This window comes from Populus alba, chromosome 12, assembly GCF_005239225.2.
Source record: "Populus alba chromosome 12, ASM523922v2, whole genome shotgun sequence".
NCBI lineage: Eukaryota > Viridiplantae > Streptophyta > Magnoliopsida > Malpighiales > Salicaceae > Populus > Populus alba.
Window position 1 is genome coordinate 12,935,486 of NC_133295.1, and position 16,693 is coordinate 12,952,178.

The 16,693-nt window shown below is 36.1% G+C and overlaps 1 protein-coding gene across 1 annotated transcript; it reads right to left on the reverse strand.

Moving 5' to 3' along the window:
- Positions 1-7,805: 7,805 nt before the first annotated feature.
- Positions 7,806-9,005, reverse strand: LOC118046054 (ankyrin repeat-containing protein NPR4-like). The gene is made up of 3 exons (XM_073412939.1): positions 8,790-9,005; positions 7,960-8,647; positions 7,806-7,861 (listed from the first exon to the last, which is right to left on the reverse strand). Exons 1-3 carry the CDS (start codon positions 9,003-9,005, stop codon positions 7,806-7,808), a joined length of 960 nt encoding a protein of 319 aa, XP_073269040.1.
- Between the last annotated feature and the right edge of the window lie 7,688 nt (positions 9,006-16,693).

Below are 16,693 nucleotides of genomic sequence, written 5' to 3' on the forward strand. Positions count from 1 at the left end.
AGTCAGAATGCCGCGAAACTCACCGAGCCAAAGCGTTTCGCCATTTGTGGAAGAAGTCTGATGTAGAACAAGTAGCAGAAGCATACATGCTCAAGAGGGATCACCCGAAATTCAAAGGCAACTGGATTTCGGAAACGGGGCTTCGAAGTCGGAACGCCGCGAAACTCACCACGTCAAAGCGTTTCGCCATTTGCGGAAGAAGTCTGATGTAGAACTAGTAACAGAAGCATACATGGTCAAGAGGGATCACCCGAAATTCACAGCAACTGGGGATTTCGGCAACCGGGGCATCGAAGGCGGAATGCCGCGAAAAACTCACCGAGTCAAAGAGTTTCGCCGTAAGCGGAAAGAAGTCTGATTGATGTTAGAACAAGTAGCAAAGAGCATACATACTCAAGAGGAACCCCCGAAATTCAAAGGCAATTGTATTTTTCGACAACTAGGGCATCGAAGTCGGAAAGCCTTGCGAAACACACCGAGTCCAAAGTGTTTCGCCTTTTGCTGAAGAAGTCTGAAATGTAGAACAAGAAGCAGAAGCACTACATGCTCAAGAGGATCCTCCGAAATTCAAAGGCAACTGGATTTCGCTAAATGCAATTCGGCACTGGGAAATCAAAGTCGGAATGCCGCAAAACTGACCGAGTCAAAGCGTTTCGCCGTATGCGGAAGAAGTCTGATGTAGAACAAGTAGCAGAAGCATACATGCTGAAGTGGGATCACCCTAAATTCAAAGGCAAGTGCATTTCGGCAACCGGAGCATCGAAGTCGGAATGCCGCGAAACTCACCGAGTCAAAGCATTTAGCCGTTTGGGGAAGAAGTCTGATGTAGAACAAGTAGCAGAAGCATCCATGCTCAAGAGGGATCACCCGAATTCAAAATGGCAACTGGAATTTTCAGCAACCAGGGCATCGAAGTCGGAATGCCGACGAAAACTCACCGTGCCAAAGCGTTTCGCCATAAGCGGAAGAAGTCTGATGTAGAACAAGTAGCAGAAGCATACATGCTCAAGAGGGAACCCCCGAAATTCAAAGGCAACTGTATTTCGGCAACCGGGGCATCGAAGTCGGAACGCCGCGAAACTCACCGAGTCAAAATGTTTCGCCGTTTGCGGAAGAAGTCTGATGTAGAACTAGTAGCAGAAGCATACATGCTCAAGAGGGGATCACCCGAAATTCAAAGGCAACTGGATTTCGGCAACCGGGGGCATCGAAGTCGGACTGCCGCGAAACTCTCCGAGCCAAAGGGTTTCGCCGTTTGCGGAAGAATTCTGATGGAGAGCAAGTACAAGAACTATACATGCTCAAGACGGATCACCCGAAATTCAAAGGCAACTGGATTTCGGCAACTTAGGAATCGAAGTCGGAATGCCGCGAAACTCACCGAGCCGAAGTGTTTCGCCGTTAGCGAAAGAAGTCTGATGTAGAACAAGTAGCAGAAGCATAGATGCTCAAGAGGGATCCTCCGAAATTCAAAGGCAACTGGTTTTCGGCAACCTGGGAATCAAAGTCGGAATGCCGCGAAACTAACCGATTCAAAGCGTTTCGCCGTATGCGGAAGAAGTCTGATGTAGAACTAGTAGCAGAAGCAAACATGCTCAAGAGGGATCACCCAAAATTCAAAGGCAACTGGATTTCGATAACCGGGGCATCAAAATCGGAATGCCGCGAAACTCAACGAGTCAAAGCGTTTCGCCGTTTGCGGAAGAAGTCTGATGTAGAACAAGTAGCATAAGCATACATGCTCAAGAAGGATGACCCAAAATTCAAAGGCAACTAGATTTCGGCAACCAGGGCATAGATATTGGAATGCCGCGAAACTTACCGAGCCAAAGCGTTTAGCCGTTTGCAGAAGAAGTCTGATGTAGAACAAGTAGCAGAAGCATACATGCTCAAGTGGGATCACCCGAAATTCAAAGGCAATTAGATTTCGATAGCCGGGGCATCGAAGTCGGAATGCCGCGAAACTTATCGAGTCAAAGTGTTTCGCCTCTTGCTGAAGAAGTCTGATGCAGAACAAGTAGCAGAAGCATACATGCTCAAGTGGGATCACCCGAAATTCAAAGGCAATTGGATTTCGGCAGCCGGGGCATCGAAGTCGGAATGCCGCGAAACTCATCGAGTCAAAGTGTTTCGCCTCTTGCAGAAGAAGTCAGATGTAGAACAAGTAGCAGAAGCATACATGCTCAACAGGGTTCACCCGAAATTCAAAGGCAAGTGGATTTCGGCAACCGGGGCATCGAAGTCGGAATGCCGCGAAACTCACCGAGCCGAAGCATTTCGCCGTTAGCGGAAGAAGTTTGATGTAGAACAAGTAGCAGAAGCATACATGCTCAAGAGGGATCCTCCGAAATTCAAAGGCAACTGGATTTCAGCAACCTGGGAATCAAAGTCGGAATGCCGCGAAACTAACCGAGTCAAAGCGTTTCGCCATATGCGGAAGAAGTCTAATTTACAACTAGTAGCACAAGCATACATGCTCAAGAGGATCACCCGAAATTCAAAAAGGCAACTTTATTTCGGCAAACCGGGCATAGAAGTCGGAATGCCGCGAAAGTCACCAAGTCAAAGCGTTTCGCCTTTTGTGGAAGAAGTCTAATGTAGAACAAGTAGCAGAAGCATACATGCTCAAGAGGGATCAGATATTCAAAGGCAACTGGATTTAGGCAACCGGGGCATCGAAGTCGGAATGCCGCGAAACTCACCGAGTCAAAGCGTTTCGCCATTTGCGGAAGAAGTCTGATGTAGAACAAGTAGCAGAAGCATACATGCTCAAAAAGGATCACCCGAAATTCAAAGGCAACTGGATTTAGGCAACCGAGGCATCGAAGTCGGAATGCCGCGAAACTCACCGAGTCAAAGCGTTTAGCCGTTTGCAAAAGAAGTCTGATGTAGAACAAGTAGCACAAGCATACATGCTCAAGAGGGATCACCTAAAATTCAAAGGCAGCTGCATTTCGGTAACCGGGGCATAGAAGTCGGAATCCACGAAACTCACCGAGTCAAAGCGTTTCGCCTTTTGCGAAAGAAGTCTGATGTAGAACAAGTAGCCGAAGCATACATGCTCAAGAGGGATCACCCAAAATGCAAAGGCAACTGGATTTAGGCAACCGGGCATCAAAGTCGGAATGCCGCGAAACTCACCGAGTCAAAAAAGTTTCACCGTTTGTGAAGAAGTCTGATGTAGAACAAGTAGCAGAAGCATACATGCTCAAGAGGGATCACCCGAAATTCAAAGGAAACTGCATTTCAGCAACTAGGGCATCGAAGCGGAATGCCGCGAAACTCACCGAGTCAAAGCGTTTCGCCGTTTGCGGAAGAAGTCTGATGTAGAACAAGTAGCCGAAGCATACATGCTCAAGAGGGATCACCCGAAATTTCAAAGGCAACTGGATTTCGGCAACCAGGGCATCGAAGTCGGAATGCCGCGAAACTCACCGAGTCAAAGCGTTTCGCCGTTTGCGGAAGAAGTCTGATGTAGAACAAGTAGCAGAAGCATACATGCTCAAGAGGGATCACCCGAAATTCAAAGGCAACTGGATTTCGGCAACCTGGGCATCGAAGTCGGAATGCCGCGAAACTCACCGAGTCAAAGCGTTTTCGCCGTTTGCGGAAGAAGTTTGATGGAGAACAAGTAGCAGAAGCATACATGCTCAAGAGGGATCACCCGAAATTCAAAGGCAACTGCATTTCAGCAACCGAGGCATATATGTTAGGCTATCTATATAATATGTTAGTCATAGATCCCATATAATTATGGCAGATCTTCATTTGACTATTCAAAACCTTCACTTTTTTTAGTCCGTGTTGAGGGATTTTAGATAAATATTGAGATCTTTTCAATAATATAAGCATTGCATATAGAAGATTCAACATGCTTGTAATAACTCAATTTTTTATTCTCCAAAAATTTCTTCAAATGTTATTTTATTTTTATTATTATTCATAAAAATAAAAAAAAAAACAAAAAAACTTAAACTTCACAAAAATATTTTTCTCAGGTTAACCAGCCTTTTCCATGAAAAATGAGCCCATCGAGTCAAACCCGTCATTTTCATTCAAAAACTGAGTCCATTGGGTTACACGGGTCAAACCATGTTGACCGGGGTGAAAATTGAGTTTCAGGTCGTTTCGAGTCAAACCTTCATTTTTGATTAAAACCGAGTCCATTGAGTCAATACGGGTCGAACCATGTTGACCGAGGTAAAAATCGAGTTTCAAGCCATTTTAGGTCAAAAACATCATTTTCATCAAAATCGAGTATACCGGGTTTATGCAGGTCAAACTATGTTGACCGAGATAAAAAATTTAGTTTTAGACTATTTTAGATCAAAATTATTATTTTCGATTAAAACCCGGTCCACCTTGTTATACCTGCCCAAATTTGTTTTGGTGTTTGAAATTAAATTTTGATAATCAAAATTGATTTTTTAGCGTTTTCAGCTTTTTCTAATACTAATTTGAATTTGAACTTTACCCATAATATATATATATAATAAACAAAATCAGTAATGCAAAAATACTTATTATAGTCGTTGGTGCAGTTGAGGCAGGTGAAATTTTTTTCTTCAGACAGAGCCGTGTCTCCCGGTTATAAATGCCCTGTGTCCCTAGTCAATGGCTAATTGGCTATAGAAAAAGGAGAGGAAAAAAAAAGAGAGAAAAGTGATGCGAATGCTATTCATGGTTTTTTACTTTTTTGACTTTTTTATTCGCTTGAGTAAGATTTGATTTCTTTTCAAAACAATTGAAAAATACCAAAAATAATCTCACCATTAGATTTAATAGTATTTAGATCTAGAACCTTGATTTGATAGAATCTAATAGGGCTTGTTACACTAGATTAAAACCCAAATCTATCTCAGCCCTTAAAACAATCTGTTTTTTGATCTTGTTGTGCCACGCAACCTGGTGTACCAAGCTACTGGTACATATTACCACACTACAACAAAGATCGGTCCATTAGGATCGTCCGATCAACTTTGAGATCAAGCCAACTGCTGCTGAAGGATCAGTTCATCAATAATAAGCGGTTCCCAAGCTTTAGGTTCACTGACTTACCATGCGCACATCCGCATCATAGTATATCTCAAAAATTCTCTCTCCTCTTGTCGGCGATTCCCTCTCTCTACATGGATCTCCCAATTTCAGCCACCGTAAGACACTGGCACACCACAGAAAGGTTCCTCTCCTCGTCGCGAGCAAACCCCAGGCGTTCTTAGTCGCCTTTGATAGATTATCTTATCGGAAAAGGCCGCGACTTTTTCGGCCACCCAAAGCTCTCATCAGCCATCAACGGCCATTAAAACCACCGTCATCAGAATACTCTCCCTCAGAATCTACTAGAATCTACAAATTTTTGGCTTCGGAATCTCGCCGAAGAATTTCACCCCTACAAACAGTGGCCACACGTGAGCCATGGCGCCACCAGGGGTATTTCATAATTTTCTGAGAAAGTTCAAGGATATATTTCAGTCTTTTACCTAACAGTGAACTCATATAATTTTAGTGATTCGTAGTGGTATTTTATTTATTTTTATACAAGTATTGTAAAATTTTCTTTGTATTTTGTAAAATATCCAAAATAAATATAAAAAAGAATAACAATGCGGGTCGAACACCCATTTTATCTCATCATCGTGCGCGGGTCCAAAACTTAATTCTCAAGTATGGTTATGCTCATTTTTTAGCAATACCAACATAATCTTTCGTTTTAGGAATGTACATTGTTTGGCAACACGACTCTTTTTACAAAAAAGGACCGATGTTCAAAAGTTTAAAAACAAAATATAAATTATGTCTATTGTTTCTTTTTGTAACCTCAGACGTAACTCTCCTTTTTAGAGTTAAACGTCAACATTTCATACGAGTATTCTATTTTTAGAGACTAATGTTATTTTTTGATGTGTCTCCTAATTTTAGAGGCCGGTGTTAACTATCTTTAAAACAAATTGCAAATAAGTTCAAAATATTATAGAATTTGAATAAAATAAAAAAAATACAAGTAAGGGTAACCTTTCTCTTGAAAGCATGTTTTAAGGGTAGTGTTTACCTTTCCTTAATCATAACTAACCATTACCTGAATATTTGGGACTAATGTCTAATTTGGAATTTCTAGTTCTCTCAAATTACTAGATGGCGACTATGATAACATCTTAATAGTATGAACAAGTTAATTTTCCATTCATGCTCCAATCAGAAACCATCTCAATACACAGGAAATCATTGACAGTCCATATCAAAGTTGCCTTCTTTTTGAAAATTTTACTTTCATATGTCAAAGTATTGAATGACCACAATTTACTCAACTTATCAATCAACGATTGAAGGCAAATATTTTATATTCCTACCTAGACTATTAGGATCGGATATAATTGCAAATAAGTATATGAACTCTAGTTTTATATGCATCTTTGATGGCAAGTTGTAAACTATGAGTATCACTAGGCAACAAGAATAATCAACAAATGACCCAATGAATTGAATCAATTTGTACATAACCAAAGATATAATTGTTTCATAGCTTCACCATTGAAAATGTGCGCCATGACTCCATCTACTATATCATGTGAATATGTCATGTTATGTGCTTAAAAGTCTTTGAGACATGAATAAGCTTTGCAACCTTTGAGTGATAGGAAAGTATTTTTAGTTTTTTCTATGTGTGACAAGAGTCATTTCCCTACTAGTTTGAGTTTATACCAAGAATGCTCACAAGTTTTGTACTTTGTAAAATCTACATTTTCACAGTAGTATAACATGTAAAAGTTTGGACATATGTCAAGATTTTTGATATCCTAAACCAAGAGGTTTCATTATAGATTTAACAGCATTATAAGTTTCTTTTAGTCTATTCTCTTGAGATAATTAGATGAATTTGTCATAACTAGTGTCACTCAGCACATGATGTAATTTGAACCAAGTTAGATGATGGACTAAGTGTATTTATTATAACTTGGTCTTTGAACTTTCTTCTTGGAAAAGAACATGTATTATTAGTGGTGGAATATATATCTAGTGCTTTTTTACATAGGATAAACCCATTAGTTAGCCATGATTGTGCATTGTGTCCAAGCCTTCGAGGCATGTGTCATACAATTATGGAGATGCAAAAGAATAGGTGCAAAAGATTTGTCAGCACACTAATTAGTGATATTATTTGAACTATTTTTTTCCTAATAGGTTGCTTTTCAAAATAGATATCACAACCTTTTAAATTAGGTTTTAAATTAACTTTTAAAAGTAAAAACAATCATAATTTCTAATTCAAATAAAAAATAACATAAACACTAGATATATGCTAAAAATTTAAAAATTAACTAGGAAAATAATAAAATTAAATAAAATAGCAACTTTTGAACCTAATTTGAAGGGGTAATTTGAGCTTTGGTGTTAATATCCAGCTAACACTATAAAAACAGCATAAAGAATCTTCTAAAAACATTTAAGACATTAAATAATTAAATTAAAAATTATAGATATTTTCGTCAGATAAGTTGATTGGTGAATTTATCTCTTTTTAGGTTTGAACTTGTCTATATATACTATGGTACCCATATAATCTAAATACAATAAATCTATTTCGGATTGATCAGAATCTCTTGTATCAAGATCCTTGCAATACCTCGTAGTGCCGTGGAATACAATAAATAATCCCCCTCAAGCTGATTGAGAAAACGAACTTGTAGGTGATTGAAAAAATCGAAGAGAGATATCCATTAATAATAATAACCATAAACTTACACCCAATTTTACTACAAGTAACCGATTGAAGCAAGATTTTAGTCCTAACTTCATACCAGAACCTATTACACACTATATAAAACATACTGACTTCTAAGGACATCATTGAAGATAGCGCAACCTCATAAATATCACGAAATTGAACAATCAAACATTCTGTAACACTCAATATATAGTGATCAATAGTAGAGGTGCAAACCAACAATAAAAAGGAAAAACCTCTGTGCCACTTTAGTCTCCAATATTTAATCAAGTCAAGCTTTTTTCCTTCTTCTTGGGACCGTGCTTTTCCCTCCATTGTAGGCAAGGGCCAAGAAACGATAGATGAAGCTATCCAGTTTTTCTTGAGAATGTTGAATGTAGAGCCCATAAAGGAGACGTACAGACGGAATTGCAATATTCCAAATATTAAGACAGGAAGGAATGAAGCAATGGAAAGGAGTAATGTTGTCAACTTCCTCTCTGTCTGAATGAGTATCAAAATTGTTGCCCCAAAGGATAGCATGGTCGTTAACACAGAAAAGAAGAGGAAGGAGAAGCCAACAACAAGTTTTCGAGGAAGAGAGATGTGGAATTCTTGTAGCTCAAATGGAGAGGTCAGCAAAGAGAGAAACACCACAAGCGAAGTCAAGGAGCTTGCTAAGGAGACAACATCAGAGACAGTGAAAATCAGAAAATAGGGAGAGTTGATGAAGTTGGGCTTGCCTTTATCATCAGAACCTCCGGGCACCGTATAGGCAGCAGCAAAGACAACAGTAGCAACAAGTGCAGCTACAGTTGAACAAGACTGAGCTGTTTCCTTGATCCATTTTTGTGCTTGTTTCAGTTGCATCTCGTGCGAAATTTCGAAGCACTCTCTTGCAGTCATTCTATCATTGTTCAGAAGTGGGATATAATGAGGAGGAATCTTTTTAAGAAAACTAGTTCAGCCTGACGTCTTAATTAAGTTCGAGTTTTATTACTCGCGTCTTGGAGAGGAATCTTTTTACCGTCTAACGGTTTCTGTAAAACTTGTATCTAGTAAAGACAAAGGGATGAAAAGGGCTCACCTCAAACCATTTCAACTCCTCCTGAAGTTGGAGTGCAGGCCCAGGCTTGGTTACTCCACTGTTTTTCTTCATATCTGCAACATGGTGCAACAATGTGTTTCCGCTTTTATCAACAACTCGACGTATTCTAGCCATTGGTATTTTCTTTTCCTTCACAATATCAAAGATCTTTTTCTGGCGATACATGACGGCCACATCCAAAATGCTCCGATTCATTTGATCGCGCTGGTCAATAGCATGAGGATGTAGTTTTATTATCAGCTCCACAATATCATGTATTCCCCTTCTAGTTGCAGTAAACAATGGGATCTCCTTTTTAGTAGTTAATGATGACAATATCGATCCAGAAGTTTGTGCTCTTTCACTGTCTTTTGCATTGCTAGTGATTTCAGAAGTTTTTTCTCCTTTTTTTTTTCCCCCACACATTTCTTGCTCTTCTTCATCTTCTTCTTCTTTATTTTGGTCTTCTTTGTTATGGTGAAACTTTTCAATGACTCATCTTTCTTTATTAGGCTTTCGGCGAATGTCAAAGCAAATACATGCTCTCTTTTTCTGGTTCCAGATTCTTTCTACCCAACATCCTACATCATGCTCGTGCGAAAGGGAATGAAATTAAACATGGATGAGAACTTGACATTATTATGAAATGGAAACAAATGTTAATAATGATAGTAAAAGGTTAAAAAATAGAGACATGCTAAATTATCATATAGAAAACAAAACAGCAACAAAAGAAGAAAATCAGATAGTAGGAGAAGGAGAAGTGCATCTAAGTCGTGCCACTATAAAAGTGAGCCACATATTTTTTGTTTTTTTTTTATATATAGTTTTAGGAAGAGGCTCTATCTCTGATGACTCACAAGGATTATTTTGCGTAAGCATCTAAAAAATAGGATGTGAACCAAAACCTCTTTATTGGGTCAAGCCATGAATTAAATTTCAAATTCTTATGATCTAATCTTGATATATAAAGGAGAAACTGGCCTCATTTGTGTCCAATACCTTTAAGGACCTTTAAATAGTTGAGTAGGCCTCCTCTTTGATTCCTCTCCGAGTCACTCCCCAGATCTCCTGAGTTCCTCCCCTGACCGCTCTCAAGATCTCCCACCTCCTTCCTTGCCCGGCGGCAACTTTCTACCTTTGATTTTACCTTTAATTTTACCTCGCAGGGATGTGGAAACAGGAAGGCCTGCAACATAATTTAGAGTTCAAATTATTACATATATATGTATGTGTATGTCCATGGTATTCAAACAGGAATGTGTAGGCAATATTGTAAGGTCTAAATAATGTGGTTGGAGTAGGCATACGATAGTAGATGAGTCTTTCAAACATGCCCATGGGAAATTCACTCTCAAAAGCAGCTGGCATTTCGGCTAGAAAGTTGATGAGTAGATATTTGATTTCTGTCCTTCAAGCTGGCAAGCGATTCATCCAGTTCTAGCAACAGTAAAGCTGTTTCTGCATTTATGAAATTAGGAAGACAAAAATTATACAATATCTTATATATGCATACTTTTAAATTTTGAAAATTCAATATAGAGAGGAATTGTTTACCAAACTTTTGCCCTATGATAGCAGCGCTAAGGATGGACAGGTTATCTACCATTCTCTTGCGGTGAATAGATAATATGCGGCACTTATCATGCACGCATTTTTCTGGTTTGGATGTGATTAAAAGCTCCACTATTTCTGTATCAGCAAATCCAGCAGCTGTAAACAATGGGGTTTCACCGAACTGATTTGAAAATGGTAATCAGGTCTGGACAACGTTCTACCAATATCCTTACAGCCTCATAATTGCCATGGATGGTTGCCTCGTGAAGAGCCGTATTTCCAAATTTGTTTCCTTTCTTGAGAAATGCCTCAGGCAAAGATCCTTCCTTCAAGATTTCAAGTAAAGCTTTAAGTGGTTGCTCTGTTTTGAATTGCACAGCTAGATGAAGTACAGTATCCTTGGAGGGCGTAACTGGACTGTCGATTTTTTCGAAATGTTCCCGATAGTAGTCAATCACGCTTTGCCAGTCTCCTTCCATGGCAGCTCCATAAGGTGCTTCCACTTCTATCACTTCTATCTCTGCTGTCTACATAAAATTATGTAAAGTAATTATTGTTAATGAGCAATCTCAACTCAGAATACCGATCATTAATATAATAGAAAAACAAAATTAGGAAGTAAAACACTCAAAGAGAACTGCAAGTATATCATGCACATACATACCTTTTAGTAATGGAAATGTGCTAATTTAGAGGTTTTTAGTGATTAGGGATGGAAATAAAAATAGTTTGATAGTTAAGGTTTTTAGTTGTAGTAGTTTAGTAAAAAAAAAATAGTTTATAGTTTGGAAATAGTTAAAGGATGTGGGATTCACAATGCAAAAACTCGGTTGATAGGAGATATAATACAAGGAGAAGAATTTTTTTAAAAAAAGGTTTTAAGCTTAGCCTAATTTTTGGCTTACCTTACCAGTGATGGTTGCATGGCTATTTATAGCCCTCATAACCAACCTAAGTGGAACAATTTAGACAAACTTTCCACCAATAGAACTTGCAAGTATCTTAACCAATTCAGTAGAAAATTCTAGAGTTCTTTGAATTGTGGATGAGAATTCTTAACATTTCTAGTGTTCGTTTGATTTCTCTAGAACTTTCCTAATTTAACTTAGCACAGACTTGTAAGTTTTATAGTATTTTCTAGAATTGACCTCTGGAATCTTCTTTAAGTGCATTAATAATTTAATACTCCTCCTTAATATAATTCACTGATACTCTAACTTGATCTTGTAGTGCCTCAAACTTAACTCATGAAAGGGCTTTTATGAAGATATCTACTAATTGTTTTTTAGTCTTGCAATATTCAAAATCGATTTCTTTATAGCCAACTGCTTTTTATAAAAAGTGATATTTGATTGATATGTGCTTGTCCTGTTATAGAATACAAGAATTTTTATCATAGAAATGATTGACTTATTATTACATAATATCGTTACAGATCCATTAATTTTCGGTATTATATCTAGATTTATGAGACCTTACATTAAGCTTAGACTGAAAAGCACTCTTAATAGAGTCTTCTTCGTAGTACTGAGTCTTTTTCTTATGTGCTTCTAAAGAACCTATTAGTTCAGCTACTGACAAGATTGTTAAATCTTTTTTTTGAGAAGTTTTGACAAGATTGTTAAATCTTTTGATTGTTCTATACTAGTAACTATAGAGTCATTTTCTTGTAAGACTAACTAGAAATTTTTCAACAATCCTTTGATCAGTAACATTTTCTCCTACAGATCTCGTTTGATTTACCACTACTTTAACTCTTCCATGATAATCCTTAACGGTCTCAGAATATTTCATTTTAATATTTTCCAACTCTCTTTCGTGGTATTTGGAGTCTAATGGTGCGTACCTTATAATCGCCGAGAAACTCCTTCTGCAACGTATCCCACGCTTGCTTTGCTGTTGAAGCTTCACTAATCCTAGGAAAAATTGTAATCGCTAGTGACTGTTGAATCAAATATAGGGCACTAGCATCCTTCTGTTTTCTCACCTCTAACTCCTTTTGTTGTGCTTCTTCTAGAATAGAGATATTTGTTGGCTTGTTAAGTCCCTTCTCAACAATGTCCGTAAGATTTTGAGACTTGAAGAGTGTCATCATTTTTTCCCCCCACAAATCATAGTCGCTACCATAAAAAATGGGAAGTGGCATAGAGATAGATTGTGATGAATTTGTGGTGGCCATATAGACTCTAATGCCCACTTACGATCAATTGGGCTTTGATACCACTGTTAGAGGATGGTGGTAATTCAGGAGGTTTTAGTTATTAGGGGTTGAAATGAAAGTAGTTTGATAGTTAAGGTTTTTTGTTGTAATTTTTAAATGGTTGATAGGAAATATAACACGAGGAGGAGAGTTTTAGGACAAAGGTTTTAAGCTTAGCATAGTTTTTAGTTTACCTTACAAGTGATGGTTGCATGGCTATTTATAGCCTTCTTAACCATTCTAAATGGAACAATCTTTCCAGCCATAGAACTTGCTGAAATCTTAGCTAATACACTAGAAAATTCCAAAGTTCTCTGAATTGTGGACAAGCATTCTTTCATTTTTAGAATATTCCTGGTGTTTGTTTGATTTCTGTATACCTTTCCTAACTTAACTTGGCACTAAATTATAGTTTGCAGTGTTTTCTTGAATTGATCTCTAAAAGCTTCTTTAGGTGTATTCATAATTTTAACAAAATGATTGGAATGCTGCTATGGCCAGCTCTTGGTAAAATTAAAGTCAACAAGAAAACTTGTTTCCAGAGAGATGACTACAAAGAAACAAACTAGCTTGCAGTTTTTCTTAATTAAGCCGTTTGAGAACCCAATAAAGAACTATTCCTTGATAAAAATAAAAGTAAACTAGCATCCGTGTTTGGCTGTTTAGTTTATAGAGTGAAACTATTATAAGAATATATAATAAAGGTGAACTAGTCTTATTTATTTCTTTTATAAGAATAAAATAAATATATGATTATTCTCCTATATAATAAAGATGTGAAACCTTTTTTGTTTTTACAATGAAAACAACTAAGAATCCCATTTATTATTGTTGGAGCAACTACATGTCCTAAAGTTGAATTCAGATGAAAATCATGGAATTAATATGTTAGATAAGGTAGATAGAAAATGCATGTTAGCAAGAAGGAACATGAACTGCATCAAGAGTGGTGTTTTTAGAATAATATTTTGTATTCGGAATTACTGAGAGACCCTAAAAAAAATTCTAAATACAAAAAAATAATTTAACCCTTGAAATTTAATTCAATTTCAAGGATTTCAAACAATTTGTAAGCTTTATAATATGTAATCCATTCAACATCTTTTATATTTGTTTATATCTTTGTATTTTTTAATATAAAATATGTTCACTAACATGTAAGAGGCTCTAAGAATAATATGATTTTATAAGATTTAGTTTTCTACTACTTGGTTAATATATACTATATCAAAAAACTATTTTAATTTAAAAATCTGAATTGTTTAATTTGTTAGGTGATTTTTCAAAAAATAAAATAAAATTAAACCAACTGTCTAGCATTCCATACTATCTTCACCCATCTTACCTTTTTGTTTATTTTTAAATAATTAAATAATACTCAGTATTGATAATTTAAAATACACCTTTTCTTTTCATTGAATTCTTGCTGATGAGCTCCTTCTTTGATATTTTCTTCAACATTAATAGTTGAATTAACCCAATTTCAGAAGTATATATTATTACTTTGTATTTTTATACATCAAGAACTTGATTAATTGATCATTACAGAAATAAATATAATTAGATTAGATTCATGTCAATTGTTTTTTCTTAGTTCAGTATAAAAAATGTATTCCATTTGTTAAAACATAACATTGCAGCTTGAAATCAAGATTTACCTTTTCCTTTTGCAAAGCAAAAAAGAAGAAAGTAAATTATTCTTTGTGTTCCCTTTTCCTTTTGCAATAATCCTACTTTAATTGTTCTCATACATAAGAACAATTATCACACTAAGACTTTAAAGAAGCATAGAATATAAAATTGTGGTTCATGACAAATTGTCCTTTAATTCTATTTCTAACAAGCAAAGGGACATCATTTCCTTCTGCTTAGACTATAGAGTGCAATAGAAATGATCACCAACCAGCTACGAGGCTAGCTAAAGGGTAACTACCCTGTCGTGAAACATGAGATCAAAAGCTAATATATATATATATATATATCTTTGTTATTTTATGTTGATAGAGATCTAATATAATACTATTTCTTGGGTCTCTTTAAGAGTTTTAAATTTTGGGGGTTAAAATAATTTTTTAACATTATATCAGAATTTTAACGAGTAAGAGATCAAGATAAGGGTTAAAATTTATATTTAAGTGTAATAAATAAATGATTTGTTAAAATGAAAGTAACATTGATTCGCCTCCGAGAACCCTTGAATAGTAAGAGCATAGTGCGAGTCTTAAAGAGCATCAGAGAAAGGGAATGAAATTAAACTTTGATGAGGGAACCCACGATCTGTCTATATCTAGTAGCATCAGAGAAAAAAAGATGACAGAGGAAGAACAATGCAGCAGAGAATGGTGGTGAATTAATTCTCTTATTGGTATAAAGGAATAAAACGTGAGCACAATACAATTAATTTGTGCAGGATGTAACTATACATAAAAAAGGAGTAATTATTGACTTTCCATAGTTGTATTTGTTTCTATAGTTACAGGATTTCTTGATTATGAAGGTTGATTTGTCCCTGATTTGCATTCAGCTATAGTTTCCATGTATGATGGGTTGCCATTCTGGAGTGTAATAGCCGTTGGAGTATTTTCCCTATAATCTTGGATGTTGACGTGACAAGAGTTGATCAAGATTTGGTCAGGGGATGTTGTGATTCTCTGCTGCTGTTGCTGCTCCTGTGATGTTGCTGCGGCAGACCTGTGATGCTGCTGTTGCTCCTATGATATTGCTAGTACTGCTGTAGAACATTGATTTATGAAGCTGCACAGAGATGAAGGAGATGGGATAGTGTTGCTTGCTGCTGTTGTGGTATTGCTAATAGCATACCCAGATAAAATAAAATTTTGAAAATAATTGAAAAATAAAAAATACAAAAACACGAATAAATTCCAAATGGAAATGGATTATGATGAAATAAATCTACTAATATAAATTAATGAAAATCAAAATAACTCAAGTAAAAAGGTGCTCTAACCTATATCAGTACTCAAGAATTTATGCCAAAAACATGAAAATTTACCATTGAGGGATATGAATGGAATTAATTAAATTGTGACAATTTATAAGTTATTAACAAGGGGAAGTGGCCGGCCATAGGAAAGAAAGAAAGGGAAAAGGGAAAATCAAGAGAAAAACAAGAAAAAGTGAGAGAGAGCTTTGAAACTTGTAAGATTAATAGACTTAGAATATTAAATTAAGAAAGAATAAAGTGAAGGAAGATAGACGAAAGGAGAGGAGGGCCAACCACACTACGAGGAGAAGAGAAGTTGGGAGAACTTAGATTGGTAAGCATGAAAAAATTAAGATTCTTACTTGAACGAAGAGTTTTTGAGTTTATTTGAGTAAATTATCAAACAATGACAATTAAATTTGATTTAATTTCTTATATTCTTGACTCTTTAAATTAGGGTTTTTATGAGAAATTCAGGGATTTTGAAAAAAAGAAGTAAGCATGATGGAATTGAGGTGGAATAGTACTATAGAAATAGTGAATTTAAGTTGTAATTAAGAAAGAAATGGGATAATTTTGAAGAATGAACTTGTAACTAAGGATGAAGAACTAGAGGGATGAGGTTTTGATTGTTTTATGTTTAAGAAATGATGTTCCTCATCTTATTTGAAGTATTCAAAGTATGAACAAGTGAAGAAACATCATAAGAGTGTGAAAGGAAGAAATAAATAAATGGTATGAATAGTTCATGGAAGAATTCTTCAAGTGAGTTAAAAGAAAAAAAATTGATTAATACTAGATGTTGAAAATGAGGTGACAAATGAATGAAACTTTTGGTGCAAAACTAAATTAAATAAAAGATATTACATGCTTCAAATTTAGGCATGTAGAAGAAATATTAATGGATTTATAATGTAATGCAATTTGATTGATTAAGGAGTTGTTTCGGGAGAAAGGCATCAGGCAGAAGGAGTTGGGCCATCACGAGCAAACGATAGGTAATTCATCACTTTCATTTAAAATTCAAAGTTTCATTATTAGTTATGAGTTGTTTTATGACATATTGATATGGAAAAAGCAGTAGAAGAAACTTGTTTGTATTATAATAGAGATGTTGGGTAATTCGTATGGAATTACTGATTTGATTGACTATTAAAAGAGAATAGCCCGATTTGGAGTAATTCATATGGAATTACCAGATAT

Coding starts and splice junctions, on each gene's coding strand:
- LOC118046054 (XM_073412939.1), bottom strand. CDS start 9,005: ATGAATCGGAGCATTTTGGATGTGGCCGTCATGTATCGCCAGAAAAAG. Junction 8,648..8,789: donor AGGAGTTGAAATGGTTTGAG/GTGAGCCCTTTT, acceptor TTTCTTAAAAAG/ATTCCTCCTCATTATATCCC. Junction 7,862..7,959: donor GAGACTAAAGTGGCACAGAG/GTTTTTCCTTTT, acceptor GATATTTATGAG/GTTGCGCTATCTTCAATGAT.